The 25,752-nt window shown below is 52.2% G+C and overlaps 6 protein-coding genes across 6 annotated transcripts; 5 read left to right on the top strand and 1 right to left on the bottom strand.

Moving 5' to 3' along the window:
• Nucleotides 1–191: 191 nt before the first annotated feature.
• On the top strand, nucleotides 192–6,964 carry GLRG_10618 (CCR4-Not complex component; the record flags this gene model as incomplete). Its single annotated transcript, XM_008101303.1, has 4 exons — nucleotides 192–443; nucleotides 536–857; nucleotides 916–6,860; nucleotides 6,926–6,964. The coding sequence occupies 4 exons, from the start codon at nucleotides 192–194 to the stop codon at nucleotides 6,962–6,964; spliced, it is 6,558 nt and encodes a 2,185-aa protein (XP_008099494.1).
• Nucleotides 6,965–7,580: 616 nt separating this feature from the next.
• Nucleotides 7,581–8,229, top strand: GLRG_10617 (dopa 4,5-dioxygenase; the record flags this gene model as incomplete). Its single annotated transcript, XM_008101302.1, has 3 exons — nucleotides 7,581–7,762; nucleotides 7,814–7,896; nucleotides 7,952–8,229. 3 exons carry the CDS (start codon nucleotides 7,581–7,583, stop codon nucleotides 8,227–8,229), a joined length of 543 nt encoding a protein of 180 aa, XP_008099493.1.
• Nucleotides 8,230–8,613: 384 nt separating this feature from the next.
• Nucleotides 8,614–11,496, top strand: GLRG_10616 (Rad4 transglutaminase-like domain-containing protein; the record flags this gene model as incomplete). The annotated part of the gene is made up of 2 exons (XM_008101301.1): nucleotides 8,614–9,411; nucleotides 9,469–11,496. 2 exons carry the CDS (start codon nucleotides 8,614–8,616, stop codon nucleotides 11,494–11,496), a joined length of 2,826 nt encoding a protein of 941 aa, XP_008099492.1.
• Nucleotides 11,497–12,073: 577 nt separating this feature from the next.
• GLRG_10615 (uncharacterized protein) lies at nucleotides 12,074–12,262 on the top strand (the record flags this gene model as incomplete). Its single annotated transcript, XM_008101300.1, has 1 exon — nucleotides 12,074–12,262. One exon carries the CDS (start codon nucleotides 12,074–12,076, stop codon nucleotides 12,260–12,262), a length of 189 nt encoding a protein of 62 aa, XP_008099491.1.
• A 403-nt stretch (nucleotides 12,263–12,665) lies between these two features.
• On the top strand, nucleotides 12,666–15,462 carry GLRG_10614 (uncharacterized protein; the record flags this gene model as incomplete). Its single annotated transcript, XM_008101299.1, has 4 exons — nucleotides 12,666–13,582; nucleotides 13,639–14,067; nucleotides 14,135–14,703; nucleotides 14,768–15,462. 4 exons carry the CDS (start codon nucleotides 12,666–12,668, stop codon nucleotides 15,460–15,462), a joined length of 2,610 nt encoding a protein of 869 aa, XP_008099490.1.
• Nucleotides 15,463–18,794: 3,332 nt separating this feature from the next.
• On the bottom strand, nucleotides 18,795–20,032 carry GLRG_10613 (copper fist DNA binding domain-containing protein; the record flags this gene model as incomplete). The annotated part of the gene is made up of 2 exons (XM_008101298.1): nucleotides 18,795–19,852; nucleotides 19,939–20,032. The coding sequence occupies 2 exons, from the start codon at nucleotides 20,030–20,032 to the stop codon at nucleotides 18,795–18,797; spliced, it is 1,152 nt and encodes a 383-aa protein (XP_008099489.1).
• Between the last annotated feature and the right edge of the window lie 5,720 nt (nucleotides 20,033–25,752).

Raw genomic sequence — 25,752 nt, 5'->3', positions numbered from 1 at the left:
CGCAACACGCCAGCGCTGTCCTGCACAGCTGTTGCATCACTCTTTGTTCATGCGGACATCCTTGGTTGCAATAGCATTCTTCGGCGGCACGATTTAGGGAGCTTCAGCGAGGAAGCTGGTTTTGTCTGGTCTATTTGCAAGACGGACGATTCCGCCTTCCAACATCTCTCCCCCATACGCAATACTATCCCATGGTCCCACAATCAAGATCGGGATCATTCTCTCCACATCCTTCACAGACACTGCAGACAGGAGCTGGGCAATCGCCCCATCCATCGCAATCTTCTGCGTTGAGTGCGGGCGCAAGTCCTAATACGAGTAGTCCGACAGGGCCAAATCCCCTGGTCAAGATTGCAGTTGCACAGGTTTACTTACTTCTCGGCGCCATCAAGGAGGACAAGGACCGCGCAAAGTGGGAGACACAAGCAGAACAACTACAAAAAGTAAAAGCCCCGTTCTTCCGTCTATTTCTGCAGCTATCCGCTCCTAGCCTACTCGTCAAGCTTTGTGCTAACGCGCCTCCTTTTCTTCATAGCTCATCGATGAACACGGCATGGAGGTTTTTACAAAGTACTTTGCGCGCCTCGTGGCCGTCCATGCCGCCCACATCTTTCATGGTCAGCCACGACCGGGGGCCAATGGCAACTTCCATCTTCTCGTGACCGAAGTGCAAAAGATTTCCCACGACATCAACCAGGCCACCAAGATTGCCGAATCCATCGAGACAGGTACAGAAGATATATTCCGCGACTTCGATATGTCTACGTTCATGGAAGCATTCAAGCTAGATGCTCTGGAGAAGACGATACTGGCATTAGCCTTCAAAATGGGATCGAGATCTGACCTCAAGACGAAGGGTGCGTTGTTCTAAGCCGCTGTAGTTTCCGACTTTTCATGTTCTAACTTGCATTCTAGCTGACGCCATATTGTCCACGAATTTTCCTACATTCGTCAACATTCTTGCCCGACGCGAAATAGAAGAGCATGCGGATTTGACGGATCAGTTCATTGCCATACTCGTTGACCGCTTCATTCAATACCAGCCACCCAACTTCAATGCTGCGTCCAAGGCCGAACTCGCCTATAAAGTACAGGCAAGGTGGCATGGAGATCAAGCACCGCCTCCCTCCGAAGTGCTCGCGGCACTTGATTTGGTCAGGGTGCTAGCCGACAAACCTCCGAATGCACTCGCCACGTACATTCAAAGGACCGGTGGTGACTTCACGAGGGACGAAGAAACCTGCGTATCGTATTTGCAGAACCGCCCGCCAAATGTCCAGCTGAGTGAAGAGCAAGTTTCTATTGCCCTTACGTACAGCACGATTAGCCAGACACCGCCTTACGATTCTTCGGTTCTCACTGCATCTCTCCGTCGAGTCCTTCCCCCTTCCTTCCGATGGCAAGACGTGGTCTCGTATTTTGATCAAAGATCCGCCAGAATCTCCTCGCAGCAGTTCTTGCGCCTCTACAATGCCTTATTGCCGATTGCGCAGGACGATCAAACATTTGACATCCAAAAGCTGTGGGGTGGCAATTGGGAGCACCCGGAAACCCAGCTGTCTTTCATTTGCGCATTCGCCTCTCTACAACCTGATCAGCTGGACGCCAGTACCATCCCGGGCCTAGTTCCAACGTTGACTTTGGACACATACGCCCAATCCTTACCCGAGGTTCAACAACGCGCTGCGTTCGCAGTCAAGCATGCTCTAGTCTCGGTCGAGGCTCTGTCGGCGGTGTTTCACGTTGCACTACACTCCGTACACGCTTCGCAGAGTGTTGAAGCCAAACGCCTATTCCAAGAGGTCGTGGTGCCAAACTTGGACATCTTTGTTGTATCTGCATTCGGGGTACCCAAGCCCTGGCCGACGATGGCTGTGGACACGCTTAATTCCCTTTTCGAGAGCTTCTTATACAAGCGCTCGACCGAATATGATTTCGTCCTTGACAGCTTATGGAAGAAGGATAAGGAATGGGTGACCCAGCGGTTGATTGATGCCCATGCTATCAAACCAACCGACCTTCCCTTGATATTTGAGCACGCCCTGAAGCACAAATGGCTCGATGAGCTTGTGTATTTGCCCAATGGCTTTGGTCTTGACCTTGCAGCTCTGGCACATGCCGAAGGGTACCTCGACTTGGTCAATTGGGCTCGCCGCAACTCTGAGAGAAGCAACGAGGTTGCACGTTCCCTGCTACAGTTTTTGTTGATCAAAGCGAACCTCGAACTACAATTCCAGCGGCCCCCCGATGGTCAACCCGCAGTCAAGTCCAGCACAACCCTCCAAGTGAGGACAGTGGCCGCCTTTCTGCAGATCTTGGAGGATTTCTTGCCAAAGACACCTCTGCAGGATCTCATTATGGTGCAAAGATCTTGCATCACTGTTTACCCAAGACTGATCAATTATGGCGAGGGTTTCGACGATATCATTGACGCCAATGGCAAAGATGGAAATGCCTTGCCTGCTGCCGCCAATAGCAAGATGGAAGAGCACTACAAGAAGATGTATGGCGACGAGATCCAAGTCCGCAACATTGTCGAGATCCTCGATCGATACAAAAACTCTCGTGATCCCCTGGATCAGGACGTTTTCGCTTGCATGATCCATGGCTTGTTCGACGAGTACGCTCATTACGTCGATTATCCCTTGGAAGCTCTTGCAACAACTGCGGTCTTATTCGGCGGTATCATATCCCATAAGCTGATTTCCGATCTCCCGCTCAAGATCGGGCTTGGCATGATTCTAGAAGCCGTCAGAGACTATTTACCAGAGGACTCGATGTATAAATTCGGACTCCAAGCTCTGATGCAACTTTTTTCTCGCTTCCGCGAGTGGCCCGGTTTCTGTCGGCAATTGCTGCAGATACCTGGCCTTCAAGGCACTGAGGCGTGGAAAAAGGCCGAAGATGTCGTCAGAGACCACGAGGAAGAGCTTGCTCGATCACGTAATGGCATAACGACACCTGCTCATGGTGCCCCTCTCACCAGCGAACCACTGACGAATGGCAATGGGACGGAAGCCAGAAGCATGGAGCGACAACCGCCACCGTTTACTTCCATCAATGCGTCTGAACGATCTCCTGGTGTTGATGTCGAGGAGCCCTCAGGCGACATGCAAGGGAAAATCCAGTTTGTTCTCAACAACCTCACCGAGACGACTCTACAGACAATGTGTCAGGAACTGCGAGACATCTTAGAGCACCGCTACCAGCAATGGTTCGCGAGCCATCTTGTTGAAGAGCGAGCCAAGATGCAACCCAACTACCATCAGGTCTACCTTGAACTGGTCAAACTCTTTGAAGACCGGGTGTTGTGGGGGGAGGTATTGAGGGAGACGTATGTCAGCGTCGCCCGCATGCTCAACTCAGAGGCCACGATGCAGAACTCGACTGAACGCTCTCACCTGAAGAACCTTGGTGGATGGCTGGGTCTACTGACATTGGCACGTGACAAGCCAATCAAGCATAAGAACATTGCCTTCAAGCAGTTGTTGATCGAAGCCCATGACACCAAGAGACTTATAGTTGTTATCCCTTTTGTCTGCAAGGTTCTTCTCCAGGGCGCCAATTCAACAGTATTCCGGCCACCGAATCCTTGGCTTATGGACATTATCCACCTGCTCATCGAATTGTACCATCATGCCGAATTAAAACTGAACCTCAAGTTTGAGATTGAGGTTTTGTGCAAAGGCCTTAATCTTGATCACAAGAGCATAGAACCTTCTGGAGAAATACTCAACCGCGCTGCTGTCGAGGACACACAAGACGTGCTTCCACAGGACACGCTGGATACGTTTGAGAACCTTTCGTTGAACGGTATTTCAACTGGTGTAACAGCTGGTCTCTCGCCTCAGGTCATCGCCGCTTCCATCCCGGACCTCGGTCCTCTTATTCACATACCTCCCACGAACGAGATGGTCGTTACGGCTACACGGCTGCACGAGATCGTCCGCACTGCTCTCACCCGCGCTTTACAAGATATTATCCAACCCGTCGTGGATCGATCGGTTACGATTGCTGCTATCTCTACACAGCAAATGATTCACAAGGACTTTGCTACTGAGCCTGACGAAAATCGAGTTCGAACATCGGCAATCAGCATGGTGAAGGCGACGGCTGGAAGCCTAGCGCTGGTGACGTCCAAAGAGCCTCTGAGAGCCAATTTCACCAACTATATGCGGAACCTGTCGAATGATCTCCCGCAGGGTCTACCAGAGGGCACGATCATCATGTGCGTCAACTCGAATCTTGATCTCGCCTGCAACATCATCGAGAAACAGGCAGAAGAGAGAGCGGTGCCCGAGATCGAAGAGATGATTGAGCCCGAGCTGGAGGCACGACGTCGCCACCGTTTGCAACGGCCCAACGAGCCATATGTGGATGCGTCGCTCAGTCGATGGGCCTGGACGATTCCTAACCCATTCAAGCTGTCACCAAGTATGGGTGGCTTGAACCCTGAACAAATGGCTATCTATGAGGACTTTGCCCGCCAGCCTCGCAGCACTACGTCCAATGTCCCTTCCCATGTTCCCTCAGCTTCTGACGCAACCCGTTCGCTTGCCAACGAAGTTCTGCAGGACCAATTTTCTACTGTGCCCGGCTTGGGTGCCGCTGCAGAGGCGCCGGCAGTTCAGCATCTCAATTCCCAAATCCAATCCTACGCCCCAGTCCACAACGGAGCGATGGCTAGCGCGAGACCCCAGGCATTCCAGATGGATGGCCGTGCGTTGATTGATCGTGTCCAAAAGCTTCTTATGGAGCTCCAGCGTGTTGCCACCGAGGCCCGCGAAGAGCACTTCACAGATTTGCCTCGACCTCATCCTGTTCTTGATGTTGTCGACGCCTTGGTCCAGCACATGATCAAGGCGTCGCAAACTTCTGAAGAGTTCGCCATCTACGCGGCTGACCAGATAATCCAGCTTATCTTTACCCAGGTCGAGGACAACCTAGCCCTGGAGAGCTTGGTCCACGTTCTCGAGACGTTGAGGAAGATTTCTGGTCCAACGCTGAACAACCGCGTAACTGCTCTGTTTCGCCAGCAGCCTGGATCGACGTTTCTGACTTTACCTCTTCTTGCTGCGCTGTTGCGCACAGACCTTCTTGACTGGAGAAACATTGACTTGGCAATGTCCAAAGTGCTTCAGCAAAGGAAAGAAGGGTCACTGGAGTTCTTGGAACAAATGGTAGATCTGACTCTTCTGGCCAACCGACCAATGGCACTCTACGGAGACTTCGTTCGAACACTCGAGGCCGCTTGGTCATGGATACAAGATCAGCCGGAATCGATAATCGGACAGCGCTTGAAGGCAAAGCTTTGCGGCCAGACACTGCCGCAGACTTCCCAACAAGAGTCTGACAGCGCCGTTCACCAGGATCAGATGGAGTATGTTTTTGATGAATGGATTCATCTCTGCAACAATCCCAACGCATCGGAGAGCTCTGCGATTCTGTTTGTTGAACAAATGCAGATGAGGGACGTGGTCAAGACCAAAGATGATCTCTTCCTATTCATCAGAATTGCGGCAGACATGTCGGTGGACAGATTTGAACACTTCCTCCATACGACAGGAACACTGACGGATGCTTTCCTCGCAATTGATGCTCTAGCCAAGATGATCAATATCTTCATCCGGCTACATGACGAAACTGAGCCCGCTCCAACACCCAGTCGCGCGGTGTATTTGGACTCTATCCTAGCTTTCATCACCCTTGTTCTTAACCATCACCACGTGAAGCGCGCCGAACACTTCAACCAAAGAGTCTTCCATCGCCTGTTATCGGTCCTGCTGTACGAGATCAATTCAACCGCTGAGCAGCTTTCCGAGGCCGAGAAGTCCGGATTATTTATCAAGTTCGCTTCTAGACTCGTCGATCTGGGACCAAAATACCTCCCGGGCTTTGTATTCGGGTGGCTTTCTCTTCTCCAGCACCGCGTATTCTTGCCCACCGTCATGAAAGACCGTGCTGGATGGATCGCGTTTACCAGACTCTTGCAGCTACTTCTTGAGCACGTCGGAGAGCAGGTTAAGTCGATTGAGCCTTCCAATGTGGCGCGAGAGATCTACCGCGCAACGCTCAAGCTTCTCGTCGTCTTGCAGCACGATTACTCCGAGTATCTTGCGGCCCATTCGCATCAGCTTACGATCAGTGTCCCGCCACACTGCAAACAACTTCTCAACGCCATTTTAACGGCGAACCCAGCAACTCATCCCAAACTGCCTGACCCATCGTTCCCCGGATTGCAAGTCGACCGGTTAGATGAGGCTCAGGAATCACCTGAGAGCTTGGACAATTCCGCAGCTATTCTTCGGGACCTAGGATTGCTTGATATTCTCGACCATGCGTTGCAAAACGGTCCCTCAGAAGATACTTTGGCGCATATCGCCCGAGCCATCACTGAAAACCCGCGTCTTGACACCGGTTTCGGGCATGTGCCTATCAATGCCAACCTACCAGTGATTGAGGCAGTCACGTTACACGTCGGCAATTACGCTGTCGAGCAATCGACGCAAAAGGGTACCGATGTCTTCAACCCGGCATCGTCAGACGTAGCTACTATGTCTCTACTGCTCCACGAGCTGTCACCCGAGGCGCGCTACTTTCTCATCACTAGCATAACCAATCAGCTTCGGTTTCCAAACGCCCATACCAACTACTTCAGCCGGGTGTTGTTGGAAATCTTTGGCCAGGACATGAACGACCCGGAGGAGACGGAGATTCGGCAGCAAATCACCCGAGTGCTTTGGGAGCGCCTCATCGGGTACTGGCCTCAGCCGTGGGGTCTCATGGTGACGGTTGTCGAGTTGCTCAAGAACGAGAAGTATATGTTCTTCGACCTCCCGTTTGTGAAATCAAACCCAGAGGTAAGTCATCATGGCTGGAAGCTATCCCTGCCGATTGTTATTCGTGATTAACTCAGTGTCTCAAGGTCGTCGAACGATTCCATGCCATTTTGCAGCGCACATGAGTTTGCATGTGAATTGGCATGGGTCCCAGTAATTCCGGTTACTTATATCAACGATTTGAGGATAACGGGTCATGTATCTCATGCTGGGCGTTGATGACTTTGCGGCAGCAGGAGATGGGGAACCCTAGCTGAACGGGGATTTGAGGGGCTTCAAAAGGATACTTGGGCATCGATTCCTAACTGAAGGCGTTCTAGCAAGAGAGGCACCGGAAAAGATCCTGTAGTATTTATTGTAAGATAATGAAAATTCCGGTGGCATGTTGGACATTCTTTTGCGACTTTGGAGCAATATTTTACACATTGTGAAGCTCTACCGTCGTCGAGCCAGCGCTTGGCGTGCTGAGTTTGTGATTGGGCTAACTCAAAGAGATACGCGCGCGGTTGCTTAGAAATGGGTGGGTCTCACATGTTGCGTCAGCGCGATAATTTGGGCACTCGGCATTAGGATCGGGCCAAATGTCTTACTCTACAGAACTTGTTCCACCGGCTCCTACTTAGCCACTCCGCAAACAAAGGCAGCTCGGTACTATACATTATCTATCCAGACATAATCACTGTTTCCTTGTTGCCTCGGGCTTTTCAAATACCAACTAAAGTTGCCTCTCAAGCATTTGCAATGGCTTCCAATCCCCCGCTGTACACCTACGTTTCTCCTCGCGAGGGGCATGGAAACGCCCCTCCTTTACCTGACGAGCTCAATGAGGACGGCAAGAGTTTCAAAAACCCGCCTCGGGACTGTCTGAGCAAGGCTTACGAGACCTTCCCGGCGCCGCTGGATAACGGACGCAGAGGAGGCTTGTTCGTGACATCTCGGCTTTTGGAGGAAATATCGTCACTAACATGAGGCAGTGATATCCATATCTACCATTTCCAGTCCAACCCGGAGCAAGTCAAACACGCCAAAGATCTCTGGGAACGCATCCGACGGGAGTGTAAACATTTCCGACTTGCCGTGACTGGCTGAGATATCTGCTGATAAAGATCTAGTCCCTGAGCTGAGAATTTATCGATTTTGGGAAGGGCCAGTTGGTCCGCATCCTGTAGCCATGTTCGAAGTTAACATCTTCACACCGGCCCAGTTTGGCGCCTTCATTCCGTGGTTGGCCATCTATAGAGGGCCCTTGTCCGTTCTCATTCACCCTAATACCACCGAGGAGGGATTCGATAGTAATGCTACTGAGCTGCGCAACCACACCCAACGAGCTATATGGATGGGCGAAAGACTACCGCTGGACACATCAATCTTCTATCGTAATAGCTATTAATCACGTACGAAGATATGGAAACTGGTATCTTGAATTTCTCGTCCCGTAGCTGCAAATATCAATACAAGTACAATATAGTCCACCATACAAATGCATGGAGGGCAATGCATTTGTACCTACCTAGGTTAGGTAGCCAAGGAGCGAGCCAAGAGGCGAGGGCGGTTTGAGCGGTTAAGTGGGGCCATACTACCTACCGACTGTCACGTGAATCTGTGTCAGCTCGTGTTTGTCAGCTTTGTGAGGCGATCAAATCCAAGGCCGAGTCCAAGATAACATCACCTACAACCATGCAGAGCAATCACCCTGCACCTCTTTCAGTACCTCCATCATTGCTTACTAATTCCAGTCAACATTCGGTCGTTCGGTCTGTGCAAAGGGACCACCATGGCTGGTCGCAAACGAACCAGGGCTACCCGGTCTATAGCTGCTGAGTCCAATGTGCCGGGTGTCTATCAAGAAATGCTGGCTGAGGCCGCAGAAGATGCTGATCGTGCACATTCACCTTTGTTGGAGCAGCCAGCAAAAAGGCTCAAGAGACCTGGAGAAAAGAAGCCCGAGACTCCCATCGCGATGTCAAAAGTTCCGGTAGCGGAAGGAATCGATGACGACGGTGATGAAGGTATAGAGTTCGAAGACGTAATTATCCCTCCAGCGAATGTCCAGATTATTATCAAAAACTCGGACGAAGAAGACGAAGAAGACGAAGAAGAGGATGAGGAGGATGTGGACGGAATCGAAACTAAGGTTGTCGATTTTGGGGCTGTGCAGGCTAATCCAGAAGCCATCGGAGAACCCAAGAAACTCACATTGAATCTATCAGAGCACAGTAGCACTGCGACTGATGCTCGAAAGGGAACCAAGAAGAGGAAGCCTATTACGAAAGAGGAGAAGGAGCGCCGCGTATCAATCCACAGGACACACCTTTTATGTCTCCTACTACACTGCGCCCTGAGGAACCGTTGGTGTGATGATGAGCAGGTACAAAACAGCGTCCGTCCTCTTCTCACAAAAAAGATTGTCGACTATCTGAAACCGAGCCCCAGTCTTCCTCAATTTGGGCAGACGGAGTCGCTAAAGAACGGCCTGCAACAAGCTAGCACTATATTTATGTCAAAATTCCAAATTACTGAGGGAGGGCTACGACGATCCCTATGGGCTGAGGATTCTGAGCATCTTGCCAATGTGAGTGTACAGTTCTGCTTCTTCGCTTCACCCAATGGCTGATTCAACCATGCTCAGTATGAACCGCCGACAAACATGGACTCATGCATGGATCGTTCAGACTTCAGACACGCGGCTAAGAGGCTTTGTGGGTCTCGGGATGTTGGTGCTCAGCTGTATTGTGCCCTCCTACGGTCTGTCGGAGTCCGTGCTCGCTTGGTTTGCTCATTACAACCATTGCCATTTGCCCAGGGCGGCCCGAATCTGCCAAGAGCTCAGGAAACAAAGCTACCAAAGAAGTCGACCATGGAGGAAAATATACGGGGTCAGCTGCCACGGTACAATATTAATGTACAAGGGTCATTATCTTCCGCCTCAAGTCTGGTTTCACCGCTTCGACGACTAGGCCATCCTAATGCCACAGCCTACCAGTTACCTTTACTACCAACCCCACCACCGACTACACATCAGCCAAATAAGACCCCGAAGAGGATCCGTGAGTCGCCCTTCCCAATCTACTGGGTTGAGGTGCTGGACGTTGGCCATCAGAAATGGCAGCCCGTGGACCCGCTGGTCACAAAATCCATGTGGAAACCTAGAGCATTAGAGCCACCAGCTACCGACAAGGAAAACTCTATGGCTTACGTGGTTGCGTTTGATACTGATGGCACGGCACGAGATGTTACGAAACGATACGCCAAGGCTTACACGGCTAAAACGCGGCGGTTGCGAATTGAGACAGCTGTCGACAATGGTGACCGATGGTGGCGGAGAGCGCTGAGGCCGTTTGCACGGAGTTGGCCGAATGACCTTGATCAGATTGAGGACAGCGAGCTGACGGCAATCGAAGAACGCGAGCCAATGCCTCGCAACGTAGCAGACTTCAAGCACCATCCTGTCTTCGCGCTGGAAAGGCATCTAAGACGTAACGAGGTTCTCATCCCCGACGCACAACCCGCAGGAACGGTTGCAGCTGGCAACAGAGCCCCACTTGAGAAAGTATACCGACGTAAGGACGTACGGACAGCTCGAAGCAGGGATAAATGGTATCGTATGGGGCGCGAAGTGAAGCCGCTACAGCTGCCTGTCAAATTCTTGCCACGTCGGTCAAACGCTAAACCAGGAGAGTATGTCGACGACGGCTATGGAGGCGACGAGCGTAGGGCCACCGGCACGCCTATCTTCATACAAGAACAGACAGAAGTGTACCGGCCCCCTCCGGTCGTCGACGGACGAGTGCCAAAGAATAAGTTTGGTAACATCGACTTGTATGTTGCAAGCATGGTACCGGAGGGTGGCGTCCATATCACGGACGAATTTGATACTGCTGCGAGAGCCGCCTACACGTTAGGCATTGACTACGCACCCGCTCTGTCAGGGTTCCAGTTCAAAGGCAAGCACGGTACAGCAGTCTTCAACGGCATCGTGGTAGCTCAAGAGTACAAGGAGGCTGTATGTGCGGTGATGGCAGGTTTCGATGATATGGATGCGCAAGCAGAACATAGCAAACGAGCCTTTGTGGCCATTAACACATGGCGGCGGTTCCTCATGGCTCTCCGCATTCGGGAGCGCGTATGGGCAGGGGTGGACCTCGAGGAGCGTGTCAAAGAAGACAACCGATTGGTTGAGTTGGCCGCAGCCGATGCGAATGGTGATGTGGCCAAGCATGACATAGAGGAGAGTGGCGGATTCTTTGCTGAGGACAGAGCTGTGGTTAATGACGATGCCAGAACCCCAGCCGGATGCAAGGTCAGCTTCGTAATGGATGTGAGGGACACCATCAACAGTTACAGGGCAGAAAGTAGCGACGGGTTCATTGGGAATGACAACGCACCCAGCGGAACTTACATTGCGAGCCAGGTCACCGTGGACAATACCAGAGCCGAACTTATCAACGATGATGGAAACGAGGTAGACTGTGCAGTTACAGGCGACGGTGGAACAGCGGCTGGGCGTAGAGAACACAGAGACCGGACTCAGGATAAGTGCGGGTTCGAGCCGGACCCGGGTGACGAAGAATTCGAGGAGGCGCCTAGCGATGTTACCGAAGAATACGATATGGAAGACGATGACGGTGGTGGAGGGTTCTTAGTGGAGGGTTCTTAGTGGACTTACTTAGAGCAAGTGACAGCACAGGAGCGGGAAGCAAACTGAATCGTTACGACATATGAAAGCCTTTGTGGTAAAAGGGCCCTTTGATATATTATATTGCGTGGCCGTTAGAGTGTGGGTTACTAGGAGCTGCCCTGCTGACATAATAACCACAGCGATCTGCGGGCCACCTCTCCAGTGTCTGCGGCACCAGTGTGGTCCTCCAGGACGCCCCAGGAAAAAATTCTTCCAGCCTGTCGTCCTAGGTTTGGCTGTGCTGACTGAGCCTTCCATTGAGATAGGCCCCCAAGGTCAAAACTCCAGCGCGTCACCGGATCAATCAACGCCTTTCAACCTCCATCGGCAGCCTGGTTCTTCCTATTCCGTCCACCAGATCGCTTTCTGGCAGATCCATCACGAAAGCCCGCATCGGATTATTTTTTGAAGAGAGAGTAGAGGTCAGTCAGCCCGAATCAATCGCTTGACCACTCCCCCCCATTCCATAACGCTTTTGTTCCCGAAATCAAAATGCTGTTGCGGCCTTGCGCGATGGAAGAGGATTTGCAGAAGCTATCGTCGTTGCAACGTCGCGATGTGCGAGTGCAATGATTGGCAAACACAACCTGAGCTCTACGACTGGCCTAGCTTGAGCTGGACCATGTCGCGGTCGCGTCAGTCTACATCGGGAGCTTCAGGAGGCATGCCTTCGGATCTCGTCGTCCAGCCACCGCCTGGAAGTAACAGCGAGAAAGAGGAGAATGAGAAGAAGAAACTGTACTAAGCCATAGTTTCTCACAGTCAATTGAACTCTCCTCGACTTCGAGGACTTGCCGCTTTGCCGTGCTACCGAATCGCGACGCGTTCTGTGTATGCGCGAACCCGAAATCGATCGCCATCGCTACCCATTCTTGACACATTTTCACTACCAACAACTCAACAAGCCCTCCGTCTGCCGGTTTGCCCAATTCACTTTATCGGCGGGTTTCGTTGCTTTGCGCAGTCAAATCACTGTTTCCTTCGCCGACACACCAGCTGCCTGTGTGTCACCTGTACCAGGAGGCAAATCAACTTTCTCGATACAACGGAGCTTGTACGGGGTACTTCTTTTCTGCTGTTACGCGCAGCTATCTGCCGAAGGCGATACATCTTCATATTTCGCGATTTGCCACGGTGCATTGGCAATCATGAGCTCTGCCCGCGAAGGCGACCCTATCGAGGAGGAAAGAATGCCGATGCAGGGCCTCCAAGAGGACAGACTCGAAGGCGACAGAGGTCACGAAGGAATACACGAAGACCGGATACCAGAGGAGAGCATCCAAGATGAGAGAGTTGAGGGTGAGAGAATAACAGACGGCCGATTGCAGCACGAGCGTTTGCCCGACGGGAGCCTCCCAGACGAGCGCATGCAGGATGAGCGAATCCACAGTTATCCATCCCCTCAGATGCCAGAGGAGCGAAATCAAGACAGCGATCGGATGCAAAGCTACCCTTCTCCTTCTACCGAGGCTCAAAACACCGGTCCATACTATCACGACGATTCACGAGACGACACTCAACAAGATCAGCAGCAGCCGCCGCCTACACCCCAACAGCAACCCTCCCACTCTGCTAGTGTCGAGGAATTGCAATTGGCTGCTCAGCTTGGCCAGGATCTAGCGGCAGAGCCCATGATGCATGTCACAGATCCTAGCATGAGTGTTGAAGATCCTAGCTTGCGCAGCATCATGCCTCACCCTCACTCCCACCCTCACCCAGAGCAACCTCAGCCTCAGCCTCAACCCCAGCACCAGGCCCCTCCCCCACCGCCCCCCCCTCCTCGCCCGTACGTTCCTGAAGAGCCCCTTTCCGAGTCTCTCCAGCAACACGTGTCTGTGCCCGTGGCAATGGATCACCACAATCTTGCCCAGTCATATGCTCTTGGCGACAGTACGCCTCCGAGAAAGCGATCCAAGGTCTCCCGCGCCTGCGACGAGTGTCGTAGAAAGAAGGTGAAATGCGATGCCCAGTCCGACTCCGGAGACAATCCATGTTCCAATTGCAAGCGCTCTGGCATTCGCTGTATGTTCAGTCGCGTTCCTCAGAAGCGTGGCCCAAGCAAGGGGTAAGTTGCGACTGTTACTGTTCATGCCGCAGACCGACTGACTGTAAACATGGCAGATATATAAAGGAACTTGCCGACAGGATCAACAGCATCGAGGGCAAGTTGGAGATCCAGAGTGAGTCTTTGCCACCCGATATCATGGTACACTGGACATCTGCGGCAGCATCACTTAACTCGACACCAGGTCCTGCCGAGGACGCCAGCCGCAAGCGGCCATTCTCTAGCATTTCCAGTACCGACATATCTACTCCGGCACCACAGCGACAGACCACTTGGGGTACGGAGCATCGTCCTCTTCAGCCCATGACAACACCGTCGGATCGCTTTCAGTCCTCCCCTTTCGCTGCCAACGGCTTGGCTCCCCAACCCATGCCTATCAAGAATGATATGCCCTCTCGCACATCAGTTGCTCCAATGGATGGTCCTGTCACAGATATGCCCGATATTGACCAGGCTCGAGACGTTGACGACGAGGTGTTTAACGGGTTAGTGGCCCCGACAGTGCGACAGTCCCAGCTGCCATCAGCGATAAAACTAATCTTAGGACGTTAGATATCTCACTGTGATTCAGCCCTACCTCCCATTCTTGCCGAGCAGCAAGGCGCAAATCCAAGACTACTTGGCACAGTGTCCTGGACTTCTTCGCGAAGCGTTCGTCGAAGCGCTCTCAGGAACAATCTATTCTTTCCCTTCTTTTCAGTCAGGTAGCGCTGGAGATGTTCGCCTTGCCCATACCCTGCTGGTAGAATGGGAGGCCAGTGATTCCACATCGCGAACCCCTATTGCGAACCTGGTTTTTCTCCAAACCCTTCTTCTCATGATTATTGAGGCAGACAACCGACCCTTAGGCTCTATTGGTGCACCTAAGGAATCACTACTGGGTAGAGCAGTAGCGAGTGCCAATGCTTTAAAGCTGTATCAGGCCAAAGCGGACTTGTCCGAGGTCGAGGCCGGAACAGATACCGAGAGTCAGCTTCGCGTCAGAATATGGTGGTCACTTGTCATGCTTGACAGATGGAACGCAGTGGGTGCTGCAGTACCTTCATTGATTCGCGATGAGAGTGTCGTTGTATCAGCCAACCTGAAGGTGGTTGTTGGAGAGGTCCAGTATCTTCTGATCCGTAAGCTCAGGCCGCAACCAGACCGTCTTCTCAGGCGACAAGTGTATATTGACCATCGTTTCAGGTGCCTCTAAGTTTCTGTGCCGCGCATCGGTCATGATCACCAACTTTCAAGAACCCTTGGATTCGACCTTTGCTGATCGGATGGTGGGCTCTTTCATGGACGCCTGGGTGGAAGACTTCCGCGAGGACCTGCCAGCTCACATCGAGGCTGGCTCATATCCTGTCGTCCACCTGGTCTACTGGTACTGTCGCTTGCTGGCTTACCTGCTTAACCCCTCCGCCAAGTCAACGGATGCCCTATGGCCTAGTCAGGAGTTGATTAACCTGCTTGTCGGCCACTCACAACTCATCACACCTCTGCATCATCATTTCACTGTTCTTGCTGTACTAATACTGGTTGAGTTGGCAAAGGTGGAAAAGACAAAGGAGGATGCCACACGACTTCTTGGTGAATTCCGCGACTCATCACTGCCGGCTTCAGTTTTCGATGGCCTGGTCCGGGACAAGATTGCCGACCACCTTCGTCCATCCACTAGCGCCGCTGCGGCTTCGGCCCCATCAGCGATTGAGGCGGCTGCAAGCCAGGGTTTGCAACACTTAGCGGACTTGGCAACTCTCTCGGCAGCTGTGGACAAGACGGAGTGTGCCTATACGTACCGCACCGCGCCGAACTATGAAGACATGGGTTTCGACCCTCGACCGCTCCTTCTTGTCGGTTACCTCAATGTTGTCCGCGCAACTCAGCAAGCAGCTTAGGATGGCTCTCATCTTGCCTATGCTGGACACCAAGAGGAACAAAAACAGATGAAGCCAAGATTACAGCTGCAGAGGGTGCAGCTGTACAAAGCACGGGGGTCAAAGCTGCAAGCGCAACAGCAACAGCAAGAGGCGCAACAGAGTGATCAGCAACAAGAACAGTTACAATACCAACGACAGCAGCAGTTGAGTGAGCAACAGCTGGAGCAATGTGTTCTGGTACTGCGACATGCATTACAGACAGGACTCACTCATTGATTTCAGATGTATGGACCCGAACAGTAAACATTCACTACTGGCGTAACTCGGGATGATCGCAGCGGACATTCTGGCAAACTGCGGTTGGGCGCGCCTAGCCTGGCACGGGACTGCAAAAACTGGTGTAGCGAAAGTCTCGCTTCTGCATTATCCCGCCTGAATGGATTGGCAGGTTGTATTATAGTACGAAAGTGCACTGTATATATCTTTGCAGGCCTGACCCTTTTGTGGATATTTTCTCCTTAGATGTTTATTGTTGTCCCCCATAGTTCCGTCTCGAGCCTCGGGCCCTCAGCTCATTCTCCGCAAGAGTGATGTTATCACTTGTGAGGTGGTACAAGCTGCAGCCAAGCTATCTCACTTCACGCACGCGCCCTTAGACTCCAGTGAATGCCGCCGCTCCAATGAATGGCCTACTTTCCTATCAAGAGCCGTTTCTATTCTGTCCTCCTTGGCAGCCGTACTAGAGACAGCTTGGCTGGCTGGCCGAGAGTAGCTGTACAGCCCTCCGCATGCCCAACGCCATCGCCGCTCGGTAGATACATTCTTCACCGCCTTCTATCTTGACCCGTACATTAATGTCGAGGTTATCTTCGTTGGCCAGGCATTGTTTCATGTGGTATGGGCTACGGAATACAAGATAGCATCTCATGCAGTGAGTGTCTCGGAGGAAGGGTAGGCGCCATGGCTCGCGAATTTCTACTTAGACTTGGTTCTCGAGGAACCGGTATATGAGATCATAACCGCTGAAGGCCGTCGTCTGTTTATTTTGGTGATATGAAGAATACATTGGATGCTCAAGTAAATAAGCATCTAGTTCATTATATGGGCTTCTTCGCCGCCGATTTTGCTGGCCGCCAAAACGACTCAGAGATGCCCTTTCGCAAATGTAGACGGAACCGACATAGGTAGTTGCGTTTGGAAGGAGACCCCGACTTGAGTCTTACTATGTAGATAAGGGGGTATTCTCCTCCATCCCCTTCTTTCCCCGTTCCTGCCAACCGATCTGGTTGCATCTCCACATGAGAAGGGGTCCGAAAATACGCCGGCGATGACAACGATTGATGACACATCTATCACCGCTGCTATTTGTTCCCCCGATGGACCTCCTTTCTCATTCGGTGGCCATGGGGAAACCCCTTTGGAAGACCTTGAGTGGGACCGCTTTGATAACGTACCTTAGTTGAACCCACTGCCAATCCAGGTCAAGATGGGCCGGCTGCGCGCATAGGCATCTTAGGCTCAACTTGGTCAATTACCCCTCCTGGGTAAAAAGGGTTGATGATACAATGATGCGATGAAGCCGATGGTTGTGCAGCTCCTACCCAAGAAGAGGGGCCTGGGTTCATGAGCTCTAGGCTGTGCGAGCCGCCTACAGCTAGAGTAAAGTCGCGACCTACGCTTGCAGCTGATACGCCAAGCCCCAAGAGACCAATGAAGTATAGCACACCACAGCACATCTCAATTCAGCTCACAGCGATTGTCAGGTGAGTAAGATCCTCATGGTATCCTGCCCACCACCAAGGGTAATAAACTATGGTATTCTAAGTACAAGGCGGTCCCTCTTGAGGTCCATGGGTAATGAACGAGGCTTCCTCCCTAGGGAATCACGGTACAAGACACAACTCAATTGCTGTTGCAGCCTTTCCCTCTGGTTGGAGTCTCTGTCACCAAAGAAAGCTATTTACGTAGTTAGCTTTCATTACATTCTGTTACTGTGGCAGATTGCTTGGGACTTGTGCCCCTCACTCATTTCTTCTTCATCAATCGGCATCCACGTAGATTGTCTAGGTTCAGTCGAATTGCACTGGTTGACTTTAGCAATTGGAGAGAACAAGACGGACTTACAGTATTAAGCTCAAGTCTGGGCACAGTACATTGTTTTCCTTGCCACAACCACCCTCAAAGACACACTCAGACTTGTGACCTAGTACTGTAGGTCTTCCCAGGCTCGGTCACCTGACTGACTGTCTTACCGACTAGCTGCTTGAAGTCACTTGCGCTGCACATGAGACCGAAAACTGGCCTGTGGGTTGGAAACTCGATGAACGATTCCTTGCCCCCCCCCCCCCCCCCCCCGACAGAGGAGGGTAGTGGGTGTCAAGCTGGCGATAAAACAGTGTACCCTAACCTACCTATAGTGCCGGCTCAAAAGTCTGGTTACAGCAATAAGGACAGCCAATCAAAAGCTACAGTAAGTAATTTAGTTGGGACATAGGGTCTTTGGTGGCGCACTGTGAAGTGACCTCAAGCTATTAATGGGTCCTCTCTTCGACTCTTCCTTGGGTTATCCTTTTGCTGTAAACAGACTTTTGACCTGGTACTGTACATTGGTTTTCTTCCTTCGCACCCCGCCTTTTTGAAGTACACATTGGAGTCAGTCAGTAAAGAGGGTTCCAAAAGGCATAGTTGGAACTGATAAAAAAATTGAAACAAGTATACCAGAGCACATAGCCACGGAAGTGTCTCTGCGTCTCTATAATCATGGACCAGTCGATGTGGCTGGTACTCTCTAAAGCCTTTCGACGAGTCTATTCTCCTTAAGCCCTCTATGTGCCAGCTTATCCATGTGCTATGAAAAGAATGGATCGCTCTGAAAACGGGCAGGCTTCTTCAAGCTTCCAGCGTACCTACATAATTCGTCGTCTAACCAGCCAGCCGCTCTTCCTGGCTCATCCAATATGCTCCGCGCATGCCTGACGCCATGTCCAAATGATGATAGTAGTAGTAATGAGATGCAAGTCACTCTCTTTCGAGCCGCCGCCCCCTCTTTTTTCTTTTTTAAAATGCCACAGCCAAATATAACGTAGAGGAAAAAAAATTGGGTGCAAAAGCACACTCCAAGAAAAAGGTACAGAAAATAAATAAAAGCCGCGATACCTTGAAGATAGAGTAAAATAGCGTCTGCGTCGACTCCATGGATCAGGGTCCCGGGCGGGGCGTCCAACAAGTAGGCCACCGCAAATCTCTCTCCTATGCTCAAATCCTTGCGCCTGTGCTTGCCGTCTAATTCGATGGGCCGGATATCATGGGCGTACAAGCATTGAAGATTTTCCTTTACATAACAAAACGCCTTATTGCAATGTCCAAGAGTCAGCATGGAATTGCGGCAGACCATCGGGTGACTCCTGGTAAGTGGTGATGCCGTCATTGAACTGCTGGCCCCAAAATGCCGGGTCATCGTCAAAAGTGAGCGACCCGCCAGCAATAGGGCCGCCATCGTCAAACGAAGAGGGTGCCGTCGTGAATTTGGTGCTCGATGATTTGGCGAAGCTGTCGTAATCAATCGTGCTGAGATCCGCGCCAGTAGCAAGGTAACTTGCCGGATGGATGAAGCTGTTGCTCCCGGTACCGAAGCCGTCGTAATCGCTGTCACCCGCTATAAAGTTGTCCTCGACCTCGGAGACTTCACCAGACGTCGAGGTTGTGGCTGCCAGTGTAGGGGCCGGCTCGGAGCCGGTACCAAAATCGAACATGCCATTGAAGCTCTGCGCACCAGCCTGACTGTAGCTAGAGGGAGCAAACTTGTCCGTTCTGTCTGTGAGATCGATATGGCTCCAGTCTACAGACGCGGCGCTCAGTCCGGCGCTAAAGATGGGCGCATCGTGATCTGACATCCCGGAAGCTCCAAACAGGTCAAATGAGCCATTGGGTACATATGACGGGTACTCGATACCAGACAGATCGAGCGGTGGCAGCTGGTTGTTGAGCTGCTGGAAGCTAGAAGAGCCTCTCATCAGGGGAGAAGCAGCTTCGGACTTGACGAGTCGCTGTCGGCGAGCGGGCGCCGCACGGCCTGTTACAGGGTCCTTAAGAGGGTTGTCGCTGATGCGCTCGGGAGAGTGGCTACCCAGACTGCTGGTGCTGTGTAAAGAGTTGACTCGATTTAGTTGGTAGGGCCCGCATTTCTGGGAGGCCTTGTTATGTTTGTGAGCGGGCTTGTGATGGCCGTGCTCGTCGAAGGTCAGCATGCCATCGGAATGGACCGTGTTCGCACGACGTCTACGGATGGGCGGCTTCGGTCGAGGAGCGATGGCTTCCTTGTCGGAGTCGGATTCGGGGACGGTGTCAAGGGCTGGCTCCTTCTTGTGGCTGCAAGTGCAGCGACCACCGTGGTTGCAACAGCAAGTCTCTATCGGTGATGAAGGTTCGTGTTAGAGGGCTCATGGCCTTCCCGTCTCACCGAGGGGCATTTTCTTCGTCCAAGAGCAGGCTCACCTCTGTGGCCCTCAACCGTAGGCTGCAGGTGGGCGCATTTGCTTGTCTTCTCGCCGCAATCGCACTTGATGTGGGCAGAGCGCGACTTGCGCATTGAGCGACAATGCTGACATTGGGAGACGGGGCGGCCCTTTTTGTTGATATGTTGAAGGGGGCGATCTGCGGCGAGGCGGGTGGTTAGCTGCACATGTTTTGATTCACCAACAAGTTGGTCTCTTCCACCGGCTTAATAAACAAGAGCCACGTGCATGTAAATAAACCAATGAATTAAAAACGAAATAAAAAAAATAAAAAAAGAAGAAGAAGAACAAAAAAGGGTTGACGCTGCCCAAGCAGCCACAAACAACAATCGATAGGCTCGACGGCAGGCCCGCGTTGCACGAATGCATTTGAGTGACAAAGACCGGGAAGCAGAAGAACAAACCCACTTACCAGAGTGCTGGCAATTGCTAACACGGTGACCCCGAACGCAGGCCTCGCAGGCGTACTTCTCCCCGTCAATAATCATCTCGGGCAGTACGAATCAAGCAACAGACGCAAAAAGAAGGATTGGGAGGGGGGAAAGCGATTCTTGAGTTCCCCGCCACAAGGAGTTTGGGGAAGGAGAGAGATCGAGACGATCGGTCGGCTGGCGCCAAAAGACACGGTTGGAGTCGAGTCGAGTCGAGGCAGGGCGAGGGTATGGTAGGTTGGGTCGGCCTGGAAAGTGGGATTTTCTTGCCCTGGGACGTGGAGCGGGAGCTCTTCGGTCTCGTTACAGAATGTTTGGCGTGGGCTGGGGGGCCGTGTTAGTCCCCCTGGTTGGGATGCCGTGGGGTGCGATGGCCAAAGGCAGGGCCGGCCGGTAGCGGAAGCTGGAGGAGGGCTTTCGAGGGACCGTACTGTACGGGTCGTGGTACGTGCTTGGCGCTGCGGCTGGCAGTGGAAACTCCGTTTTGATCAGGAGGGTGAACAGCGAACACCCTGGAGAGGGGGATGACTGGAGTAACAGTGACGCCGAGCACAGCAGAGAGTGTGGAGGTCTATGAATAGGACATGACCGTGGGGTATATCTGCTAAGAGATTTTCATGAAAATCCAATCAAAAACAGGAGATGAAAGTAGAGGTAAGGGCAGGGTCGGCCAAGCTTGTGTTCTGGAGTTGTAGGGAGGTACGAGGGTACAATTTCAGACCAATTGACCGATGTCAACGCTCGGTAATTCCAACAAGTGGCCAACGTTAGTGTGAGTGGATGTTGAGTGGGGATTTGGATCGGTCGCTTGTCCGGTGTTGTCTTGTCTTGTCTCGTTGTGCTTCTCGAGGCCAGTACGAGTAGTATGCAGAAAGAAGGAATGAAGAAGAAAGATGGCCCTTTTCCCGGCTCACTTGGAGTGAGTTGTGAGGACACGGCAGGGCTTCACAAGCGGGACGGAACGTTGACGTTGCGTGGCGGTGGCAGGTACTTGACGATGAGGTAAACGGGGATAGAAGCAATGACAGCAGGGTAACGAACGGTCCGTCGATACCTATGCGGTTGCCACGTCAAAGTTTTGCCTTGTATCGGTCGGTCCCTGAGTACCTTTTAGAACACCTTGGTTGCTTGGGCTGGTGATGAAGCATGAACAAACGGGATACTGGTATGGTCGGTGTGTACTTCGTAGCGGGCCGCCGTTCACAACGAAAGACGCAATAGCCGGGTTTGGCGCCAGGGTTGAACGGAACTTGGAAGGGGGGGTTGCAGGGACTGAAGTCGAGACTGGGACTTGGATTCGAAGGAAACCCTGTGGGTTGGTCGTTACGAGTGGGAGAGATCGGAGGGGTGGGAAGCGGTACAATGGGGGTGGGGGTTTCTGGTCGTGTGTTCCTCCCAACGCTGACTACGCTGCGCAGCACTGCTCTGCCACGGGACGGCGTCAAAAGTCGGTAGGTACCTTTGCTCAAATGTAACCGGTGCCTTGGGGTTGCCCTGTGCGGGGACTCGGCCTGCTGCGATGTGCTAGCCAAGCGACGGCGGGTTGAGCTGCTTGTGACCAGAGTGCTTGACACTGGGAGTTACCAAGTAATTAGCCCGAGGTGAGGCGAAAAATCTGTAGAGTGTAACTCGTCTGTGAATGCGTGCAGATGCGATGCTGCATGGGGATGGAGACGCTGCCACCCTAACGGGGATGGGCAAAGCAAAACGATGTCGTCCTTTGGCCTTGGCCTAGGGGGCGACGGCGGTTGGTCGGTCGTTTGGTCCTTCGGTGGTGAAGCCCGAAGGAGAAGAGTTATGAGGGGCCTGGGGGTCGGCCAAGGGCGGGCGGGTCTAGGGCAAAGTATCGGGAAATGGCTCGCTGAGGGCTGGAGCTAACGCGATATGGCTCACAGCACCTGGGGACTCGGAGGTGAGATGCGGGTCTTCGTACGCTGCGTCTGACCTTGGATATGCGGCCGTGATTGGTTGAGGGATGGGTGATGACTCGGCTCGGGTGCCGCAGTGTCTAGCTAGCCTGCCAGGTTTTCTTGTGCGTACGGAGTGGTGGAGTGAGGGGAGGAGGAGAGGAGAGGCACGAGGCGGGAGGACAGAGGGACAGGCAGACGGCAAGCAAGGCGGAGGAATATGTGGGAAAGAGCTGATGCCTGTCCAGACGACGATAGAGTGAAGTATGATGTAACGATGGCCAAAGTGGATGGCGACTGGGCCACTCAAGTGCAACTGCCACTCGGGCATGGGTCGAAGTGACCGCACAAAGACTACCCGTGTCAATGGTATACGAAGCGCAAGCTATGTCCTGCCTTGCCGGTCAAGGGGGAGAGCAATGCGTCGCCTTAGCAAAAGCAGGAGGCAGAGATTTATAGAGGGTGTCAAAAAGAGTGTGAAAAGGATGGCGATTCGAGCTGACGAGCGGATGCGAAACGCTTTTTCAATGGTTGTGACAGTGGGCCAGGAGGAGAAAAAAGAGCGAGGCAAGACAAGGCAGAGAGCATCAGCTCAGACAGACGGCGACGGCGACGGCGACACGGCCATGGCTGCTGGAATTTCCTTCTCTGGCCATGGTCGTAACGCTGCTGCCGGTATTGGCGGCGCGTTGGCCCTTTCCAGGATCTGATGTGTGGTGCGTAGGTGGGTGTCTAGGTGGGTGTGTGACTTTTCTATATGTCTGTCTGCTTCATATTCCGATGTGATGATGGGTGATGAATGATGGTGGTGGTGGTGGGATTAGCTTGGGGAGGGAGGGGGAGGGGAGGGCAGCTGGTCGGGCCCAAGGAAGGAGAAAATGGCACAAGATGGCATAACATGCCGATGGCGATGGCCGGGATTGGGATACGTGTGGATGGATGGCTGTTGTCGGTAGTGGTCGAATGGGTAGGTACCTAGGTAGGTGTGGATAGGGGGAGGCATTGATTAGTGCGGGGACAAGAAGGACAGGAAATACAGGGTGGCAGGGCCAAGTTAATTACCCCTATGATGTTACCCCCCACAGCTGATATCATAATAGAGGGTGAATATTCACCAAAAGTGAAGTCCCGTAGTAGGGGGGTGAACATTAGTTACCTAACAGGGGCAATTAACTTTGGCCTGGTACCATCGTACAATCCAGGACAGGCGCTGGGAGGCTGCGAAAGACACCACTCAAGCCCATAGACACCACCACCACAGGCATCCCCTCGCAGCCATTGCTCTGGGAATCCGTTCGTCCCCGTACCGCAATGTCGATTGTACAGGCGGAAATGAGGTGACCCGAAACCTGCCGGAAGGAACGATGCCTCCTTTGAGCCACTCAGACAGAGTAGTTTTCTCTGTCAACGTACCTAGGTAGGTAGTGTAGTTGTGAGAGATGGCCATGTGACATAGGCAGTGAAATGTTCAACCAAAGGTGAGAATCAGAACGGCTCACTGCTTCCTCGCAAAGTCCAGTTACAACCAGCCAAATCCAGCCATCATGGCTAAATCGATTCACGAAGCATGGGACTCGGCGTGTGTACTTCTTTGCCATACATACCATGGAGCTTTTTCAAGCGCGCGCTGGTGAAGGGGCCAAGGGTCATGTCATAAAACACACTAACCACTGTAGGTAGCTGGCTACGCGTCAACGAATACCTACGCCAGCAAATGTTCCACGGCCTAGTCAGTCCACCAATCGGCCCAAGCTGGTGAAGTGCGACGAGACTATCGCCGACTGGTTCTGCAGCGTGACAGGGCGTACACCAACGATGTTGAGGGCGGGTACAAACATTATGGGGAGTCAATACTTGGTGTGGTGTGGTGCGAAAGACTAACAGCACCGCGCCTCATGGCACTCTGAGTGCTTTCCCCATGGGGCATGAGCGCATCGTTTCTCGCGTCCTCTTCTCGACTCAGAACTTCTGATGACAGCGGCTAGGGTTCACGCAGGTGATTCTATCTGCCCAAACACCATGATGGAAGGAACCTGTCAGTTTTCCCATATAGCATCACGCAAGTTGCATGTATTCCGTGAAACAGCAGGCTCTCTATGGTTGTGACAGCTATGGGGAGAAGGATAGAGCTCTCCAATGAAGCCGACAATATGTAACCTCAGCTGATTCCCAACTTCTCATGATAGTCAAGACGACTGCTCAAAGCCAGGTGCCCAGCAACGGGTCGTAAAAGTTTGTTCTATGCCAGGAGCGAAAACACCAACATCGAGAGAGTATACGACGGTTGGTGCCGATCTACGCACAGCGTAGGTCTGGCAAATTCATCACATTGAGTACGGCGAAACATGCAGCCAACGCTCACAGTTGTCCTGGCTCTCGGTTAGGCAATCACGACTCGGGAAGCTTCCGCAAGATCCGACTGAGGACTAGCGATCAAGTCGGCTGTGCGTGTCGGCAAGACATGCCATAGTTTATGGTTGACAGCGTGGGTGATGAAGCTGGACATTAGGTGAATGATTACCATGGGCCTCACCGGCTTCGTAGATAAAATAAACCATGATCCAAATACATTTTGGTTCGCACAGCAATACTACTCGCTCGGTTGTTGAGTGTATCCCTTCTGCTTGAAGAGAAGAAGCGTGTAGTGCATGCCTCTGCATGCCGCATTTGCCAGAGCGGGTTGTCTGATGAAATCATCGGTGATCCATGCCAGTTCAGCAAACCGAGTCTTTGATGCCCACGGATAAACTGCCTAGCAAAATGTAAGGGATCTGGTAACGTAGGTAGGTAGTAAAGGAGGGATGGGCTTGACATTGGTGAAAATGTACCGGTGGTTGGCATGATGAAATAAGAAGTAAAGTGAAAATTTTTTCCTGCGAGAAGGACGGGATAGTGTGAAAGACGTGGGGTGATAATAGGACCTGAGGCATAAGGGTTGCCGTTACCAAGCATACTGATTGCAGGGTGGTTGTGGGGCAGCACTTAAGTCATCAAAGTACCTCTTGAAGTCTCTCGCTTAGCCTGCACAGACCTCCGCACAGACCAGCTTACTCTTTTGCTAGGGAAAAAAAAAAGAAAACAGAGATATCTCTATTAGCTTAGAGTGCATCTTAGATATAATATTATAAATCAGCTTTTTAGACAAATTTACTCCCAGGGACGCTCTTTTAATTTAGATTAGCTAGCCTAGAGTATATACTATTAGGAAAGCTTTCTCTTGTTGTTAACTTGGAGTTGAGGATTTGAAGTTGGTGGTGTGGGTGGGGACAACAGAAGTGGCTTAAGAGGAGGTGGGTTAGTACTTTGAGATAGTCTGAGATGCTGAGGTTTACCCTGGTATCCGTATGCCTGTTAACGGCAACCGGCATGAGCGCTACCCAGTGGAGCCTGAGGTTGGAATGGTTTTGGTCCAAGATAAGATAAGACAGTGTATTCCTACCCCCGGTGCTGGTTTGT

This window comes from Colletotrichum graminicola, assembly GCF_000149035.1.
Source record: "Colletotrichum graminicola M1.001 genomic scaffold supercont1.63, whole genome shotgun sequence".
In the NCBI taxonomy this organism is placed as follows: domain Eukaryota; kingdom Fungi; phylum Ascomycota; class Sordariomycetes; order Glomerellales; family Glomerellaceae; genus Colletotrichum; species Colletotrichum graminicola.
The sequence above is the reverse complement of the archived record's forward strand: the minus strand, read 5'-3'. Positions and strand labels throughout refer to the sequence as shown.